General features: G+C 36.6%; 1 protein-coding gene across 4 annotated transcripts in view; it reads right to left on the bottom strand.

Annotated features, from left to right (window-relative positions):
- Window positions 1–21,546, bottom strand: part of LOC124162446 (centrosomal protein of 89 kDa) — an 83,622-nt gene that overhangs the window by 45,698 nt on the left and 16,378 nt on the right. For all 4 annotated transcript variants that reach the window (XR_006865564.1, XR_006865565.1, XM_046538984.1 and 1 more), the window contains exon 5: window positions 19,733–19,900. Coding sequence is in view for 2 of the 4 variants with exons in the window: in XM_046538984.1 (XP_046394940.1) it covers window positions 19,733–19,900 (168 nt within the window). In the remaining 2 variants the exon portion in view is untranslated. The remainder of the gene's footprint in view (window positions 1–19,732; window positions 19,901–21,546) is intronic.

Here is a 21,546-nt window from a genome sequence, read left to right as displayed (position 1 = left end):
ACCTTCTAGCAGTATTTCACTCTAATATATTGGTCTAGCTACAAGTATGAAAGGGTTAATTAGCATAAACCTTCTAGCAGTATTTCACTCTAATATATTGGTCTAGCTACAAGTATGAAAGGGTTAATTAGCATAAACCTTCTAGCAGTATTTCACTTTTATATATTGGTCTAGCTACAAGTATGAAAGGGTTAATTAGCATAAACCTTCTAGCAGTATTTCACTCTAATATATTGGTCTAGCTACAAGTATGAAAGGGTTAATTAGCATAAACCTTCTAGCAGTATTTCACTCTAATATATTGGTCTAGCTACAAGTATGAAAGGGTTAATTAGCATAAACCTTCTAGCAGTATTTCACTCTAATATATTGGTCTAGCTACAAGTATGAAAGGGTTAATTAGCATAAACCTTCTAGCAGTATTTCACTCTAATATATTGGTCCAGCTACAAGTATGAAAGGGTTAATTAGCATAAACCTTCTAGCAGTATTTCACTTTAATATATTGGTCTAGCTACAAGTATGAAAGGATTAATTAGCATAAACCTTCTAGCAGTATTTCACTTTAATATATTGGTCTAGCTACAAGTATGAAAGGGTTAATTAGCATAAACCTTCTAGCAGTATTTCACTCTAATATATTGGTCTAGCTACAAGTATGAAAGGGTTAATTAGCATAAACCTTCTAGCAGTATTTCACTCTAATATATTGGTCTAGCTACAAGTATGAAAGGGTTAATTAGCATAAACCTTCTAGCAGTATTTCACTCTAATATATTGGTCTAGCTACAAGTATGAAAGGGTTAATTAGCATAAACCTTCTAGCAGTATTTCACTTTAATATATTGGTCTAGCTACAAGTATGAAAGGGTTAATTAGCATAAACCTTCTAGCAGTATTTCACTCTAATATATTGGTCTAGCTACAAGTATGAAAGGGTTAATTAGCATAAACCTTCTAGCAGTATTTCACTCTAATATATTGGTCTAGCTACAAGTATGAAAGGGTTAATTAGCATAAACCTTCTAGCAGTATTTCACTCTAATATATTGGTCTAGCTACAAGTATGAAAGGGTTAATTAGCATAAACCTTCTAGCAGTATTTCACTCTAATATATTGGTCTAGCTACAAGTATGAAAGGGTTAATTAGCATAAACCTTCTAGCAGTATTTCACTCTAATATATTGGTCTAGCTACAAGTATGAAAGGGTTAATTAGCATAAACCTTCTAGCAGTATTTCACTCTAATATATTGGTCTAGCTACAAGTATGAAAGGGTTAATTAGCATAAACCTTCTAGCAGTATTTCACTCTAATATATTGGTCTAGCTACAAGTATGAAAGGGTTAATTAGCATAAACCTTCTAGCAGTATTTCACTCTAATATATTGGTCTAGCTACAAGTATGAAAGGGTTAATTAGCATAAACCTTCTAGCAGTATTTCACTCTAATATATTGGTCTAGCTACAAGTATGAAAGGGTTAATTAGCATAAACCTTCTAGCAGTATTTCACTTTAATATATTGGTCTAGCTACAAGTATGAAAGGGTTAATTAGCATAAACCTTCTAGCAGTATTTCACTCTAATATATTGGTCTAGCTACAAGTATGAAAGGGTTAATTAGCATAAACCTTCTAGCAGTATTTCACTTTTATATATTGGTCTAGCTACAAGTATGAAAGGGTTAATTAGCATAAACCTTCTAGCAGTATTTCACTTTAATATATTGGTCTAGCTACAAGTATGAAAGGGTTAATTAGCATAAACCTTCTAGCAGTATTTCACTCTAATATATTGGTCTAGCTACAAGTATGAAAGGGTTAATTAGCATAAACCTTCTAGCAGTATTTCACTTTAATATATTGGTCTAGCTACAAGTATGAAAGGGTTAATTAGCATAAACCTTCTAGCAGTATTTCACTCTAATATATTGGTCTAGCTACAAGTATGAAAGGGTTAATTAGCATAAACCTTCTAGCAGTATTTCACTTTAATATATTGGTCTAGCTACAAGTACGAAAGGGTTAATTAGCATAAACCTTCTAGCAGTATTTCACTCTAATATATTGGTCTAGCTACAAGTATGAAAGGGTTAATTAGCATAAACCTTCTAGCAGTATTTCACTTTTATATATTGGTCTAGCTACAAGTATGAAAGGGTTAATTAGCATAAACCTTCTAGCAGTATTTCACTTTAATATATTGGTCTAGCTACAAGTATGAAAGGGTTAATTAGCATAAACCTTCTAGCAGTATTTCACTTTTATATATTGGTCTAGCTACAAGTATGAAAGGGTTAATTAGCATAAACCTTCTAGCAGTATTTCACTCTAATATATTGGTCTAGCTACAAGTATGAAAGGGTTAATTAGCATAAACCTTCTAGCAGTATTTCACTCTAATATATTGGTCTAGCTACAAGTATGAAAGGGTTAATTAGCATAAACCTTCTAGCAGTATTTCACTTTAATATATTGGTCTAGCTACAAGTATGAAAGGGTTAATTAGCATAAACCTTCTAGCAGTATTTCACTTTTATATATTGGTCTAGCTACAAGTATGAAAGGGTTAATTAGCATAAACCTTCTAGCAGTATTTCACTCTAATATATTGGTCTAGCTACAAGTATGAAAGGGTTAATTAGCATAAACCTTCTAGCAGTATTTCACTTTAATATATTGGTCTAGCTACAAGTATGAAAGGGTTAATTAGCATAAACCTTCTAGCAGTATTTCACTCTAATATATTGGTCTAGCTACAAGTTTGAAAGGGTTAATTAGCATAAACCTTCTAGCAGTATTTCACTTTTATATATTGGTCTAGCTACAAGTATGAAAGGGTTAATTAGCATAAACCTTCTAGCAGTATTTCACTCTAATATATTGGTCTAGCTACAAGTATGAAAGGGTTAATTAGCATAAACCTTCTAGCAGTATTTCACTTTAATATATTGGTCTAGCTACAAGTATGAAAGGGTTAATTAGCATAAACCTTCTAGCAGTATTTCACTCTAATATATTGGTCTAGCTACAAGTATGAAAGGGTTAATTAGCATAAACCTTCTAGCATTATTTCACTCTAATATATTGGTCTAGCTACAAGTATGAAAGGGTTAATTAGCATAAACCTTCTAGCAGTATTTCACTCTAATATATTGGTCTAGCTACAAGTATGAAAGGGTTAATTAGCATAAACCTTCTAGCAGTATTTCACTCTAATATATTGGTCTAGCTACAAGTATGAAAGGGTTAATTAGCATAAACCTTCTAGCAGTATTTCACTCTAATATATTGGTCTAGCTACAAGTATGAAAGGGTTAATTAGCATAAACCTTCTAGCAGTATTTCACTCTAATATATTGGTCTAGCTACAAGTATGAAAGGGTTAATTAGCATAAACCTTCTAGCAGTATTTCACTCTAATATATTGGTCTAGCTACAAGTATGAAAGGGTTAATTAGCATAAACCTTCTAGCAGTATTTCACTTTAATATATTGGTCTAGCTACAAGTATGAAAGGGTTAATTAGCATAAACCTTCTAGCAGTATTTCACTCTAATATATTGGTCTAGCTACAAGTATGAAAGGGTTAATTAGCATAAACCTTCTAGCAGTATTTCACTTTAATATATTGGTCTAGCTACAAGTATGAAAGGGTTAATTAGCATAAACCTTCTAGCAGTATTTCACTCTAATATATTGGTCTAGCTACAAGTATGAAAGGGTTAATTAGCATAAACCTTCTAGCAGTATTTCACTTTTATATATTGGTCTAGCTACAAGTATGAAAGGGTTAATTAGCATAAACCTTCTAGCAGTATTTCACTTTAATATATTGGTCTAGCTACAAGTATGAAAGGGTTAATTAGCATAAACCTTCTAGCAGTATTTCACTCTAATATATTGGTCTAGCTACAAGTATGAAAGGGTTAATTAGCATAAACCTTCTAGCAGTATTTCACTTTTATATATTGGTCTAGCTACAAGTATGAAAGGGTTAATTAGCATAAACCTTCTAGCAGTATTTCACTCTAATATATTGGTCTAGCTACAAGTATGAAAGGGTTAATTAGCATAAACCTTCTAGCAGTATTTCACTCTAATATATTGGTCTAGCTACAAGTATGAAAGGGTTAATTAGCATAAACCTTCTAGCAGTATTTCACTTTAATATATTGGTCTAGCTACAAGTATGAAAGGGTTAATTAGCATAAACCTTCTAGCAGTATTTCACTTTAATATATTGGTCTAGCTACAAGTATGAAAGGGTTAATTAGCATAAACCTTCTAGCAGTATTTCACTCTAATATATTGGTCTAGCTACAAGTTTGAAAGGGTTAATTAGCATAAACCTTCTAGCAGTATTTCACTTTTATATATTGGTCTAGCTACAAGTATGAAAGGGTTAATTAGCATAAACCTTCTAGCAGTATTTCACTCTAATATATTGGTCTAGCTACAAGTATGAAAGGGTTAATTAGCATAAACCTTCTAGCAGTATTTCACTTTAATATATTGGTCTAGCTACAAGTATGAAAGGGTTAATTAGCATAAACCTTCTAGCAGTCCTGGATACCATTACAAAGCCAGCTATTGGACGCATTAACTCAGATAACTACTCACATATACATTCAGTTATGAATAATATATACTTTTATCCTACATGTGAAAAGGAAATTGAAGCTGTAATTAAAAAAATTAATTTAAAACACTCAGCTGGATGGGATGAGATTCCATGCTCCCTTCTTAAAGGAAATTGCATGAACTTACTTCTCACTCCTATCACGCATCTGGTCAATGCCTCTCTTTCCTCTGGCATCTTTCCTGATAAACTAAAGATGGCTACTGTGGTTCCCTTACTCAAAAAGGGTGATCCTCATGTTATGGATAACTATCGACCTATCTCTAAACTATCAGTCTTTTCAAAAATACTTGAAAGTATCATTTCAAGGAGGATTATGTCTTTCTTAATCAAGAACAATGTTCTATCAAAAAGCCAATTTGGTTTCATAGGTGGCCTCTCTGCTGAATTTGCCATTTACAAATTTATTGATGCTGTCATTGATGGTCTCGATCATCATTTACATACCATTGGGATTTTTTATGATCTCACTAAAGCTTTTGACTCTGTTGACTTTGAGATTCTTCTTAAGAAAATTCACTTTTATGGAATAAGGGGCATCCCTAACAACCTCATTAGATCTTTTCTTTCAAATATGACTCAATCAGTAACTGTTACACATGACAAGATGTCCAAACATACTTCATCATATCGCAAGGTGGCAAGGGGTGTTCCTCAAGGCTCCATCCTTGGGCCCCTCCTTTTTTTACTATACATAAATGATCTTCCTTCATCATTGAATGGAAATATTTTCATGTATGCTGATGATACAAATCATCTAATCAAAAATGATGATAATCCTGTAGTCACTGCTCAAAATACTGTCTTCGACATGGAAAAGTGGTGCCTCTCCAACAAAGTAAACTTAAATAAAGCTAAGTGTGCATATGTCTTTTTCCACCCTGCTCAAAAAATAATTGATTACAGCCTTTATTTAAAATTTGAAGACGTCAGTCTTCAACGTGTCAATGACACCAAATTTCTTGGGCTCATCATTAATGAAAATCTGTCCTGGGACTCTCATATTAATCATATTTCATCCTCTATTGCATCTGGATGCTATCTCATTAGACGCATGATGCAATTAACCGACTCACGAACAGCTATCACTATTTATTTTGCTCATATCTATAGCAGGCTAAGATATGGTATTTTAGCCTGGGGTCTATCCCCTAAGGCTGTTTGTATTTTTAAATTACAGAAATGGGCAGTCAGAATCATCTGCAAAGCTAGGAAACGAGACAGCTGTCGCAATCTTTTCAAAAAGTTACAAATCCTTCCCCTACCATGTATTTATATTTATTGTGCTGTGATGCTTATAAGAAATCACCATTCTCACTTGACCCTTCTAAAGAATCTTGATATTCATAATCATAACACGAGAAGCAGAGACAATTATGCTGTGAGACAACATAACCTTTGTATTTTTAATACTGGTCCTGTAACCATGAGTTGCAGGATTTATAATAACCTACCTGCCTCATTAAAAGATGTAAAGGTGAAAGGAAATTTCTCCTCTAAATTAAAGATGTACCTTTTAAACAATACCTTTTATTCTATTGAGGAATTCCTCAATTCTTAATTATTTTGTTGTAACTGTGTAACATTCTTTTATGTATTGTTCATTCAGAATCTCTTGTGTACATGTTTATCTTTTTTGACGGGTCCTATATATGTTTTTGCATATCTTTTGGCACCAATAAATTTATTATTATTATTATTATTATTATAGTATTTCACTTTTATATATTGGTCTAGCTACAAGTATGAAAGGGTTAATTAGCATAAACCTTCTAGCAGTATTTCACTCTAATATATTGGTCTAGCTACAAGTATGAAAGGGTTAATTAGCATAAACCTTCTAGCAGTATTTCACTCTAATATATTGGTCTAGCTACAAGTATGAAAGGGTTAATTAGCATAAACCTTCTAGCAGTATTTCACTCTAATATATTGGTCTAGCTACAAGTATGAAAGGGTTAATTAGCATAAACCTTCTAGCAGTATTTCACTCTAATATATTGGTCTAGCTACAAGTATGAAAGGGTTAATTAGCATAAACCTTCTAGCAGTATTTCACTCTAATAAATTGGTCTAGCTACAAGTATGAAAGGGTTAATTAGCATAAACCTTCTAGCAGTATTTCACTCTAATATATTGGTCTAGCTACAAGTATGAAAGGGTTAATTAGCATAAACCTTCTAGCAGTATTTCACTCTAATAAATTGGTCTAGCTACAAGTATGAAAGGGTTAATTAGCATAAACCTTCTAGCAGTATTTCACTCTAATATATTGGTCTAGCTACAAGTTTGAAAGGGTTAATTAGCATAAACCTTCTAGCAGTATTTCACTTTAATATATTGGTCTAGCTACAAGTATGAAAGGGTTAATTAGCATAAACCTTCTAGCAGTATTTCACTCTAATATATTGGTCTAGCTACAAGTATGAAAGGGTTAATTAGCATAAACCTTCTAGCAGTATTTCACTTTTATATATATTGGTCTAGCTACAAGTATGAAAGGGTTAATTAGCATAAACCTTCTAGCAGTATTTCACTCTAATATATTGGTCTAGCTACAAGTATGAAAGGGTTAATTAGCATAAACCTTCTAGCAGTATTTCACTCTAATATATTGGTCTAGCTACAAGTATGAAAGGGTTAATTAGCATAAACCTTCTAGCAGTATTTCACTCTAATATATTGGTCTAGCTACAAGTATGAAAGGGTTAATTAGCATAAACCTTCTAGCAGTATTTCACTCTAATATATTGGTCTAGCTACAAGTATGAAAGGGTTAATTAGCATAAACCTTCTAGCAGTATTTCACTCTAATATATTGGTCTAGCTACAAGTATGAAAGGGTTAATTAGCATAAACCTTCTAGCAGTATTTCACTCTAATATATTGGTCTAGCTACAAGTATGAAAGGGTTAATTAGCATAAACCTTCTAGCAGTATTTCACTCTAATATATTGGTCTAGCTACAAGTTTGAAAGGGTTAATTAGCATAAACCTTCTAGCAGTATTTCACTTTTATATATTGGTCTAGCTACAAGTATGAAAGGGTTAATTAGCATAAACCTTCTAGCAGTATTTCACTTTTATATATTGGTCTAGCTACAAGTATGAAAGGGTTAATTAGCATAAACCTTCTAGCAGTATTTCACTCTAATATATTGGTCTAGCTACAAGTATGAAAGGGTTAATTAGCATAAACCTTCTAGCAGTATTTCACTCTAATATATTGGTCTAGCTACAAGTATGAAAGGGTTAATTAGCATAAACCTTCTAGCAGTATTTCACTCTAATATATTGGTCTAGCTACAAGTATGAAAGGGTTAATTAGCATAAACCTTCTAGCAGTATTTCACTTTAATATATTGGTCTAGCTACAAGTATGAAAGGGTTAATTAGCATAAACCTTCTAGCAGTATTTCACTCTAATATATTGGTCTAGCTACAAGTATGAAAGGGTTAATTAGCATAAACCTTCTAGCAGTATTTCACTCTAATATATTGGTCTAGCTACAAGTATGAAAGGGTTAATTAGCATAAACCTTCTAGCAGTATTTCACTCTAATAAATTGGTCTAGCTACAAGTATGAAAGGGTTAATTAGCATAAACCTTCTAGCAGTATTTCACTCTAATATATTGGTCTAGCTACAAGTATGAAAGGGTTAATTAGCATAAACCTTCTAGCAGTATTTCACTCTAATAAATTGGTCTAGCTACAAGTATGAAAGGGTTAATTAGCATAAACCTTCTAGCAGTATTTCACTCTAATATATTGGTCTAGCTACAAGTTTGAAAGGGTTAATTAGCATAAACCTTCTAGCAGTATTTCACTTTTATATATTGGTCTAGCTACAAGTATGAAAGGGTTAATTAGCATAAACCTTCTAGCAGTATTTCACTCTAATATATTGGTCTAGCTACAAGTATGAAAGGGTTAATTAGCATAAACCTTCTAGCAGTATTTCACTTTTATATATTGGTCTAGCTACAAGTATGAAAGGGTTAATTAGCATAAACCTTCTAGCAGTATTTCACTCTAATATATTGGTCTAGCTACAAGTATGAAAGGGTTAATTAGCATAAACCTTCTAGCAGTATTTCACTCTAATATATTGGTCTAGCTACAAGTATGAAAGGGTTAATTAGCATAAACCTTCTAGCAGTATTTCACTCTAATAAATTGGTCTAGCTACAAGTGAATGTGTGGATGGTCTGTCGAACATTCGTTGCCTTGATATGGATTCAAGTTCACTGCATTGAAGGAGGCAAAAAACTTGCCGAATAAGTCGTCAAATAACGACCGTAGCTTCCGCAGCATAAACTATATGTGCTTAATACTGGATGAGAACAAGCAATAAATACTAGGGAAGTGCGAGTACTCGAGCATTCGGGTAGTTGGTGCTCGATTCGAGAGATTCAAGTAGTACTACGAATGTCGAGTCAAGTCGAGTAGTATCGCTTACAAAAATGTTGAGGCCAGTAAGTTCAGAAATTTGCCGACTGGAGGCACTATCATTAAACTTATGTAATAACATGGTATTTAAAGTCGATAAGTCAATATAATTCCTTGAATTGGGAGTTTCAGCTTGATTAAAAACGTAGTGGTCAACCACTAGAGAAGTCTACAATAACGTCTGCCCTGGGGTGCTCGAAGAATTGTCTCTGCGATATTGATAATGGGTGCCAGTGCATTGTGGGTAAATTAAGGGCCACACTCGGAAGGGGTGGGGTTAAGAATAATTGTTTATGTTTTATAGATTCTCTTAGAGAAGGTGCTCGCTAACTCGAACGCCTGTTCATCACTGAGAATCAGGAGGGATGGGGAAACAGGAGAGGGCGATGAAAGGAAAACGAAACAAAATTAAAGAGAAGTGAACGAACGAAACAAATACTTGGGCCATCGCCGACAACCTCAATTGAAATAAACTCTACCACGAAATCCTAACCGGCTTTGCCTCACGCTCTAGTAGGTGGGTCACCTACACTCCGACAATCAGGATCACCGCACCCGATATCAACTCACCGCCCTTTGCCGACCGACTGCCTATGAACGAGGGGTTGCGACCTCCCCCCTCTCCTCCGACAGTGGCCTGTGCGGCTGTCTACGGAGGTAACTAAAAAAAATAAAAACAGTGGGCAGTCCCAAGCTCCAGCATAAAAAAAAGTGGTGACACACTACGTGGGTGACAAATACCTTTTTGTCAGCCGCGGTATCCGACCGGCATTCTGTGCTGGCAAGGCGGCGTATTCGGAGTAATCGAAGTGGACCACAACATCACTCATACTTTCTCATGCAATACATTTATACCGTACTATACTTCCTTTACTCAAACGCCGAGGGAATACCTAAAAATTGTTAGGATTTTTATGAAAAATGAAACTTTTAGGTTTTAATGGGCAATGCCGGTTTTTCCCGGTGTTTGATTTAACCCATTTATGCCTAGTGTTCCATTTTTGGAACACCTGACGCGACTTTCTAATTTAATTACTACGGCTCATTGCACACCAATATGCCATGGTTTTTCTTTCTATATCTCTTAATAAAGGTATATTGTACTATAGGGCGCAACGTATTAGTCAGTTTTTCCAACCCATCACAGCCAGTGTGTTGAGAAATATTGGTATTTTTTTTCAAGGTAGTTTTTCTGAGACCACCTCAAATGTTATATTAATGACTATTTACCATTACACCCGAATATTGTAAATTTTTCCCTGCATGTTCAGTAATAGTTACCCTATTGTGCTTTAAGAAGATAATTTTGAAACAATATATTTTGTTTTAGTTACAAGGGTTTATTTAACAGTGTTCCATTTTTGGAACACTAGGCAAATCCACTACTATTATGCATGCATTCAGGCGCTCTGAAATATTCACTTTAATTTTGAGTCAAGTAAGCAATTAGATAAGGAACGATCAATAATCTTCCTGGGTCATTGCTGCGCTCCTGCTCATCTCATTCATGGTTCTTATGAGGAGAACATTGACCATGCTGACCTTTTTCTGATACCAGATGGTGATACTAGTGAAAATGACGGTGTATAGGCTTCTGATTTGCCTCAGCCTCTTCTTGCTCAAAGAAAAAAGGTACCTAAAAATGGTGCACAACAGGCACGCTGCTAGGAATAAAGGTTAGGAGGGGATTTGAAGTAGATGCAACAAATTTTGGGGGGTTCAATGGAATACGGGAAATAGGTTTGGGTGCCCTCCCTGAGAAAATTTTATGATAAATGGTTCAAAATTGTGAGTTTTACGTATTACTGAAGAATATTTTATTGATCCTTACACTATCATACAAGTACTATTTATCCAATTAAGTAAAATGGATTGAATTAAAAAATTTCTCCGAGTTCTGGGGGGGTTTTATCCCTCAAAATCCCCCCCCCCCCCCTGTGCCAATGGAAGCAAGCCGATCTGACTACCCAGCCAGTAGGAGGTAGAGTTTCAGAAGAACAAATCACGAAAATGAAAACCCCTACCGAACATTTAGAACTCTTTCTGAGTATTGACGTGATTGATATGATTGTCAAATATTCCAATTTATATGCTGCAAGTAAGGGTGTAAACCTTGAACTGACTGTCAGTGAGTCCCGTTGTTTTTTGGGAATAATTTTCCTGAGTGGGTATAAATTCTGGTGTGGTGGAGTCTCTGTTCCGAGACGGCGTATGTTTTGGTATTAAAGGCCAGATTCGCATAATTTTCTAGTTAATGGTGCAGTGAAACGTGATCGATTTGAAACAATATTTGCAAATTTGCATGTTGCTGACAATTCTAGCTTGAACTGCATGGACAAGTTTTTCCAACTGCGACCTCTCATTGAGCAACTGAATGACAGATGTATGAAATTTGTACCAAATGAAACATTCTTCAGCTTTGATTAGGCCATGATTTTGATCGTCACGGGTGCAAACAGTTCATTAGCAGTAAGCCTATTAGTTTCGAGTATATATTCTGGTGTGATCCTATGCATCTAGACTACATTTGTTGGTTTCAGCCTTATCAAGGAAAAAACCCGAACACTTAATACCAACAATATGGAGTAGGTGCTTCAGTTTTTTTGCAATTTACTGAGGCACTCACAACGCAGCATCCTGGTAAATACCATTTTGTGTTCGACTACTTTTTCACAAGCATTGCACTCCTTGATGAACTTCATTCAATGGGCCACCAAGCAATCTTCTGGTGCCAGTGTCAATCCTTTGCAACAGGTCAGTTGTTATTCTCAAAAGCAAAAAAGATACAAGTTACTCAACAAAATTTAATCAAGGTCTATAATCAGGATATGGGAGGAGTGGACTGAGCTGATGAAAATATTGACAAGTATCAATCATCAATATGTGGAAAAGAATGGCACTCAACCCCTACCATTATTCTGTTTTGACGTGGCTTTACAAAATGCTTGGCAATTTTATAAAATAAACGATGTGAAGGCAATGGATCTTATCGAATTTCGTCGCCGTGAGGCCTGACTCTATATAGACATGTGGTAATACTCCTGAGCCTGGTGAGAAAGAGAGACCATCTATGAATCGTAAATTTGACTCACATCATGATAGCATGAATCATACGATTGTAAAGCAAAGAAAGCAAACTCGCTGTGTCCAAAGTCACAAAAATAACACTTTTCAATGTAAAAAATGCAATTTATCATTGCATTTTAACTGTTCACCTGGATATTACTCTTAATAGTGAGTTAATAAATGTCGGAAACTAATGTTTTGCTAGTTACCATTGAGTACCTCATGGTAGTGGATTTGCCTAGTGTTCCATTTTTGGAACACCTAGTAATTAATAATTGGCAAGAGATACATTGTTTTTTCTTTCGGATCTTGTTTCCATACGTATTTTTATCGACAATATGTAAAAATCAGGGTAAAATTCGCATTTTTCAAACCTTCGGCATAAATGGGTTAACAAGTAGCCCTTAGCCTCTTTGAGCACTAAGTACGTCCAATGTTAATTTTTGTTTATTCCTTCATTACGTTTAGTTTCCCTCTTGAACTAACAGAAAATAGTTGTTCTGGTCGATTAAACAAAGTAAGAAAGAAAGAAGGAAAAAAATCTTTTTTTTTCATCTACAAAGCTAAAACAAAGTTCTATAGTTCGTTCGCTTCATCCACTAAAATTCCATAAATATTCAAGATCCATATAAATCAGCTTATTAAAACAACTTGTCTGTTTCCACACTATTTTATTTTCACCGACCATGGTTTCGGCAACTTGTGCCATTGTCAAGGTACATATCCTTGGGTGACAGTCTTTTTATAATTTTTTTCAGGAGGGGGGAGGAAGGGAGGGGAGGGGTTATTGGGGTGTGCTCATTCCGAGGTTACTGATGACGTCAATGGGCGATGGGTCGAGACGTCATCAGTAACCTCGGAATGAACACACCCCAATAACCCCTCCCCTCCCTTCCTTCCCCCTCCTGAAAAACCTATAAAAAGGCATACACCCAAGGCTATGTACCTTGACCATGGCACAAGTTGCCGAAACCATGGTCGGTGAAAATAAAATAGTGTGGAAACAGACAAGTTGTTTTAATAAGCTGAATATCAAAGGTTTCCACCGCATCACGCCGAACACTATCTTTTATCCATATAAATTGTTGATATAACTTTTATATAACTTCCCAAGGTTCCCAAACCTTGCAGCTTTGGAAAGAAAGTACTTGTCCAGCAACAAAAGTGTGTTGCAAAAGACATTTGCATCTGCAGGCAGTAATACTGTAACTTGGAGACGTCAAAACTTGCTACCTGAGTATGTAGAACTATTGATTTTTCTGCATGAGAACTTTAAAGTATCTAATATTACGTGATACATTTACATATACAATCTTAATTACAATTATACAAATATCTGTATTGTAACGTTTTTAGAATATCCACTAGTAACCAAACAAATAATTTTAGTACAATTCAAAAAACCAGCTCTTATTTTAAAACTTTGGAGCAAAAAAACAACATCAAAAAGCCACCATGATTATCACAATCTCATTTATATTTTGTACTACCACTCACTGAACCACCGCCATGTACTGCACCATTGTGGATCTTGAGTTCTTCGTATCCCTTTCCTCCCGTTCTCTTCTCCTCTCGTAGGCGCCTCCTTTTCTCTGCATTCTCTTCTTCTCCCTGCCGATCTTGAATTCTGCCGTATCTCTTCCTCTGCTCTCTCAATACACTGCTACTTTAGTCTTTCTCCCGATCTTTCTTTTTAACACGTCTGCCTCCTCCTTCTCTCCATACACGACTGCCCTTTTTCCCTTCACAACAATCTCCCCGTCCCTCACTGCCATTGTTAGTTTGAAATTACATACAAACAACATGGTGGCTTGTTTATGTTATGTTACAGTATTGAGGGTTCTTCTGAGCAGTTTAGATACATGCATAAGACGACATATTACTAGAGGTTAATTCATTCCAATTGTGCTTATGGAACTGTTTTAGACGCATTAATTTTCATTCATCTCCTACTTGCGACTCAATTGCCATCAACGTTCCTCATTATCTTTTCCTTTTTACATAAAGCTAAACATTCAAAATTGAAAATTTGCAAGGGGATTGAAATAAATGAGAATACGTGGAGCATGCATTGTTGCATTGCCCAGTTCAAGAATTATCATACTCGACTTGACTCGATACTCGCGAGTAGTTTTCAACTCGACTCGATACTCGACTCAAGGTCAAAAAGTGCTACTCGCACATCCCTAATAAACACATCTTTTTCTTCATGCTCAACAGCTTTCATTGATAGCATTCACAAGCAGACATTGCGATATCAATCTGTACCTTACACTTAATTTTGTAAATACAGTAGAATCCTGATTTAAGGTTTTTCAGGGGGGACAAAATTTAAAACACTAAATGCGGAAAAACACTAAATGAGGACCTGCCATTTTTTTCAGGTTTTAGGGTCTGTAATGATTGGAATGGCTTTTTATGAATAAAAAATATTGATTTAAGTACCTAACTAAAAGGTGCTACATGCAGCAACAAATTCATTGATTAAATGTTCTTTCCCCAATTAGAGTTGGATAATACCCTTCAGGAATCAGCTAAAAAATGGGTAGTAAAAATAAGTAATGAGAGGATGACAATTGTTTTAATGAAATATTTTAAGAAAATTATAATATTCATCAACTTAAAAGCATTCCCACACGGAATATTATTATGGAAATTAGTGATTCCATTTTACGGATATTTCAGTGGCCTCGAAGAAATTTTAAATTTTTTTCTGTAAAAGAGACATGTAGGTGACTATAGCATTTCTAATATAATAAAAAAGGTGCAAGTAGGTACTCGAAAAATCGTCATTGCATCAATAAAGATGAGTGAAATAAAGGGACAACAGAAGATCACTAATCCCGAATTCTAAACTACCGAATATCTAGGAAAAGGGAGGTTTTCTGGAATTTTGCCAATTTAACGTTTTCTGTTGCCTCGGCGAAACGAGCGATTTCTGAGCCTCCTGTGCGCACATTTTGGATTTCGAGGTCATCCAAAAAAGGAGAATCTTTTTTCTAGTATGCGTACAAGTCGATGGTGATTCAACTCGATGATAACACCAGATTCGTTGTCATATATCCGCGGTCTCATGCAGGTCGAATGGAGCCCGGAGAAGTTTCTTACGCGGCGCGCTGATCACCATGTTTCTCGGCAGCTTTTAATAAAATTTGGTTGGACCTTGAAAATAACGATTAGCTAAACTCTGTTAAGTGAAAAGGTTTAATCTTCAACAGAACTGGATTTCATCTGAAAAATTGTCAGCGACTCTGGAGTTCGGCAATTTCGTCCGAGTTATGATGTCGCAGTCAAGCACCAAAGGATTCCTGCTGGATTTTCGTATTTTTTCGCGCTCATCTATTTTACCGTGATATGTGGTGATTTTTTTCCAGCATGAACGATTTATTTAGAGTCATGGACATGCCGGGGACTGCCGAGAAATATGGTGAGTCGGAGTCAAGGTGATCAGCGTGCCGCGTAAGCAACTTCTCCGGGCTCCATTCGACCTGCATGAGGCCGCGGACATATGACAACGAATCTGGTGTTATCATCGAGTTGAATCACCATCGACTTGTACGCATACTAGAAAAAAGATTCCCCTTTTTTGAATGACCTCTAAATCCAAAATGTGCCCACAGGAGGCTAAAACTGTCAATTAAACTAAAATTGTCAAAACTCCGATTGTCATTCTCTTTAGACATAAAATAGCACCAGATAAATATCTTTGAATCGACTGCGATATCAACCAGCCGCATGTCGATATCTCGGCTCCGTGATATCTAAATTACGATGTAAAATAATGTTGTTCCGTTAGGAAAGAATGTTTTCACTCACGATCATGACAGGGGAAACACTTCCTCGGCTCTTCGCTGTTCCCCCGTGGAAACTGACCTTGGAATGGATTATAAAAATAATCTTCTAGTGAACTGCGCAAATGATATTGGGCCTCTTATGAAAAGAGAAAGTAGCTGACTGGAAAAATATTGGGCCAACAATGGACTGCCAGTAGAGAGTGGAGTAGAAAGGGGCATAAGCCGTCAATTAAAACATTATGAGGAAACCATCATTGTAGCGGCCCTCGGAGGATAACTCGTGTCATCAGTCGTCACGTATCATCGAAGTTCACGAAGTGAAGGATAAGGTAGTTAGAGGTTATCAAGGGATGACTTAGCTCCATTACATCGGATCTGATTCAAAAAGTGTCTGGTGTTTGGATCAGAAGGGGAGCGAAACATTACGAGAAGACAAATCACCCAGCTTGCGAGTTGAAGGTCCCAGCGCTGCATTCGCGGAAGAAAGCAGTTGAAGAAGCGTTCCCCGGTAGATTCTAATGACTCTTGGTAAACTTTCATGAGAGACTTCTTGTTGATGAGCAGAAATTCGAAGATTTGGATAATCATTTGCATGAGCCGTCGTGAAAAAACGATAAATCGGGCAAAAAAATCTTGTGCGGGAAAAATTTTTACGACCTTAAATGCGGAAGAACGCAAAATGCGGAAACACTAAATACGGATAATTTTTACATTGTCCTAATAGGGAATGAATCCGAACCGCAAAAAATAAACGCTAAATGCGGAAAAACGTTAAATGCGAAGACGTTAAATCCGGATCCGACTGTAATTTTATTTACAAATGCATTCAGGCTGTTGCACTCGATATTTGAGATCCCTATGTGTCCCTGCCACTGTGGTTTTCAGTGTATGTACATAGCGTGTGTTGACTTTCTACTCGTCCCGGAACAAGACTCGGAGAGCAGTGCCACAAGGTGGCAAGTTGAAACACTACACAGAGGAGTTTTCAAACATTCCGGATTTCTGGTTTTCTGGATATTGAATTAGAGGTCCTCAACTGTACTACTATGACAAACATCCATATAATGTACATTTACAAAAAAATTTCCCTGCATGGAAGTATGTACGTAATTGCCCTAGACCCTTCCCACATGTAAAGCATGGAGAAAAGTCCTACATAAAAACCTCCTATCATTATGAACACATGTTCACGGAAATACAGTAAACTCTCGATTATACATAGCAGGATATTACGAAGTTTTCGATAATACGAAGTGAAATTGTGGTCCCGGTGACAAGCCTATGGTAAATACATGGTGATTTCCGATAATACAAAGTTTTGATAATACGAAATGTTTTGAAATTACAAACTTTGGGCTCGGTCCCAAGAAGCAAATGGCAATCGTTTATAAGAACTACGACGAAACATCTGTCAACAAAACTAGTTATTCCGGTGAAAGCAGCAAAAAATCAGTGCTTCTGACTGTGGTGCATCCAAGTTTGAAATCTTAAATGATAGTGCAATGAAATGGAGGGAAAGGGTTCGCCTAAAAACTTATCATAGGAATCAAGGAGATGTAGGAGTTCAGTAAAAATATTGTGGCTGACACAATTTCCCTATTTACGTGCATAGTCGTAAAAATCACCGCGACAATACTTCATAGTTTAACATGTGAGGAAGATCACGCGGGATATTTCTTTCACTCCCAAGTAATCCCTACATAGATGAATCAAATCAAGAAAATGCTGCAAGTCCATAAAATTGCTCAAATTTCAACGTTCTTGCCAGTAAATAAGCGACCTCTTGACACCATTTTTCAAATCAAAAGTTTGGAAACATGAGGAAGGAAGAGAATTCAGTCACTCATTGATAGAAAAAATATTTTTCATTTTTAAGTCTCATTTTAGAGACAGCCTTAAATTTCGTGGGTAAGGGGGAAAGGTCGTGTAAATACTGAGGTTGTCAACGACTAGGTGGGGAGGTGTAGTAAGGATATTACAGATGATATAATACTTATCACAGGAGCCAATATTAAGGGCGAAATGGCTCCTCTATTGCCAAATGTAATGGGGATTTGACTATTTTGCGCATTAAATTTTCGCAAAATTATCTTGCTATCTATCCACAAGTGAGGCAGTGTCTGGCTGTCTTTCGTTCTGAAGCACTGAATCGTAAGGCATGGGCTTGAACTAAATTCATGAGAGAATGTGTGAAGGGCTTCAGTCGGTTCCTAGCGAGTATCCAAGCAGCAAACAGTGGAGTAGAAGCAGCGGCCAGGATTATACATACACAGCCGTGGAGATGAAGATGAAAGTGAGGAGGAGTATCATAGATATTAGGCTCTATTTACCACCAATTTGTTTTGCAGGCTACTCGTAATGAAGAGGGACTCAAATCTCTACATATGAACTTTCTTGTAGCACTCCTACCTGTTCCCCATTCCGAGAGATCATTCTTTCCAAAACCTTTGTTTGCTCTCTCCTATGGCCTTTTGCAGAGTCCTCTGGATTCTCAATTATAAACTACATAGTTGAGGGAACCCTTTGAGGGAGTAGTGTAGAGAACTGCCATCCAAAGGACGGTGGCCTTTTGCTGATCTTCCTGACACCCAACTTACGCATCCTAAACCACCCACCGCTAGCAAGTCTCCCATTCCCAAGCATTTCCCGGTGATGTCCTTGAGTGCGTCGTAAAAAAAACACGGCCCCAAATGGGGGGCCGTGTTTTTTGGCGACCTACGGCCCTAAAACACGGTAGTCTCAGGCAAGGCTGAAGGCTCTTTACCGACCCCTCCTTCTTCCACCCGCTGCACCTCTCAATTATCCTGCCCCCGCTTCCTCATCCAGCCAGCACCCATCCCATTCTCATTCTCCCCTCCCCCTTGGAATGCTTTCTGACTGAGGAAGTGCATGGTTCATCTTTATAGGCAACAGGAGTTAGTTTCTAACCGGAGAGAGACTGGAGATGTATTTTCTATTTTTGGGGAAATGAAGAGGAAAACTTTGTTTTTTTTGCTTTTATTTTTGGCGTTCTATTGGCCACGACAAGTGTTTTGTCATTTCTTGAAATATTTTTAGTCTGTAAACATTTAAAAAATCATTTTGTTGGTACTGCTAATCTTGAAATATATCACCTGATTTAAAAAAATTTAACTGACCTTAATCAAAATTTAAATCACTATGTACCACATATATGCATGTTTGATTGTTGAGTGCTGTCCCAGATGCCATCGTTGATTCTTCATTTGCAATGCTCATAAATGTTAACATGAATACCATTAAGGAAAGGGACGGCATATCAGTATCCACATGGAAAGTTCACCTAAGAGAGGCAATGAAGGAGTGAACTGAGGAGATGAGTGAACTGAGGCAAGTGCACTCACGAGCAGAGCACCCAGAGCCCCAGCAGCACCACAGCACAAAGTTTACAGGAAAATTTGCTCGTGCTTTGGAGGGCCATAAACACCTTTTCCTTGACCACCCTTTGATTTGTATGAGAGGCGACTGCTCAATGGCGTGCGTGACCAATGGAAGTGTGGTGGGGTGTGGGGGGAGGAGGGAGTCAAGCACATCCACACACACGGAATGGGGGCGGGGTGATTAGAGAGAAATACATAGTGCACACCACCCATCTAATTCAAGGGTGATCAAAACACTCGCTACATAGATTACACAAATAATCATCATCATTTAGATTATTTATGCACAAGGAAAAGCAAAGTAACCATTGACAAAGACCAAATATGCTTACAGAGAATGTTCTCCGAGAATGATTAATGTATCAATTAATATAATAACCTTAAGAGGTGTTCCTTGGTTCTCAGGAGCTTGTCACTTTTGTCCTTCAAGTCGGTCAGCTCAGCAACTTCAGCCATCAGTTTCATCTTTGCCCTCTCAATCTCCTTCAATTTGGTCAGCGTGTTCAAATTGTCCCTCTCGTACTGCATACGCAACTCTTCCAGCAATCTACACAAGGCAATAGAACATATGTTTAATTCATGCCTTAGTGTGATTTCACAATGGAAAACATATCACCATCAATTTGCCTTCTCAAGATAAAACAGAAGAGAAATAGGGAAAGTCAGCAATAATTTCTTAGTGGTCTGACCGCATGTAAATGACAATATTGCCAAACTCAGCGGCCACCGATTAATTTTTCCCAAAACTCTAACTTTGATGAGAAAAAAAGTTTCTTTCTTTATAGTGCTCAGCCATTAGTTAATAATTTAATTTTTCCCATCTCCAATAGTCCCAAAGAAAATTGGCATAAATTACTGTCAGCATTAAAATGATGTGCTGCTGTACTCTGTAACGTTAGGTTTGAATGGGGGACAGAGTGGGGGGCATGAATGGGTTTCAGGGTAGTAAACCATCGAAACCGTGTGCATGGGTTCCAAAGGAGGATAGGAAGAGCATTTTGAAGCAGCTTAAAGGATTGATGAGGGGCATTTAAGATCATTACCCACATTCTATCTCCTGGTTTGAGTGGAATTAGTGATGAAATATTCTTAAACTGATGAAAAGAGCTTTACTAGAAGAAAAAATAGTAGCAAGCACATTAACCATTTATGATTGATTTACTTCAAAGTTTGATTTATTGAACGTTAAAATGCTTCCTGAAGTTCGAAGGAAAATGCTTCAGATGCAGTTCACTCAAATATTCTTCTTGTGTTTCGTGCGCAAGATGTGGTAACGCAGCTTTTGTTCACTTTGGCAAATTTTCATCATGTCCGTTTGTAATTTATGCTACAAGGGGAGAAGCGAGCGGGGAGGAGACGGGATCGGCTTGCGGCTCTTGTATCCGCGACGCTGAGTGGGCGTTGGAATATTTTCTTCACAGGCGCGGACTCAAATTAGGCATTTTGTGGCTAAACGGTGGCAGATACGTCAAAATGCACGAAATTTTTGCCCTGCAAGAACAGTAACTTGGCAAAATCTATAGGAAATGACCATAAAATATTATATTTTTCAAATTTTGACCCTCCCCCCCTAAATTGCATTTGAGCGAGGGTCAGGGGTTCACCTAGAGGTCTCAAAATTTTCAGGCCTTATTTTTGATCGGTCCCACAACTTTTTTTCATTGGGCCAGATGGATTTGAAAAAAATCGATTTTTGCGATCCGCCCTAGTGTTTATTATACAAAAGAAAATAGTGAGAAGTATGTGCAAACTAAAGTGTCGAGCTCATTGTCGCCCTTTTTTTAAAAGCCTTAAATTACTCACTGTACCTTGCGTATATATATATATATATCAGAGTGTCATATATGTAAAAAGGTATAAGGGTAGTTTTATCATGAATAATAGCATACATTCCTACGAAACCAGGAGATGTAACAACGTTCACGTCAAACAATCAAACCTCTGGTATCTAGAGGGCCTGAGTTCATGTGTACTAAATTGTATAATAACTTACCTGTATATATTAAAAGTATTGTAGCCGTTGCCGTTTCGCTCGGTTCATGGTGTAGCAAAGAGGCATTTACGAGGTAGGGAAGGCTTGCGTAAATTATGAAGGGTCGAATAAATATTGTAAAGTGTTATTTAATGTTATGTAAATGCTCATGTAATTTTGTATGAATGTGTGTGTGAATGTAGAGTGATGAATGAATGACT

This window comes from Ischnura elegans, chromosome 7 (assembly GCF_921293095.1).
Source record: "Ischnura elegans chromosome 7, ioIscEleg1.1, whole genome shotgun sequence".
NCBI classification, from domain to species: domain Eukaryota; kingdom Metazoa; phylum Arthropoda; class Insecta; order Odonata; family Coenagrionidae; genus Ischnura; species Ischnura elegans.
Note: the sequence above shows the minus strand (reverse complement) of the source record. Positions and strands in the feature narration are given on the sequence as shown.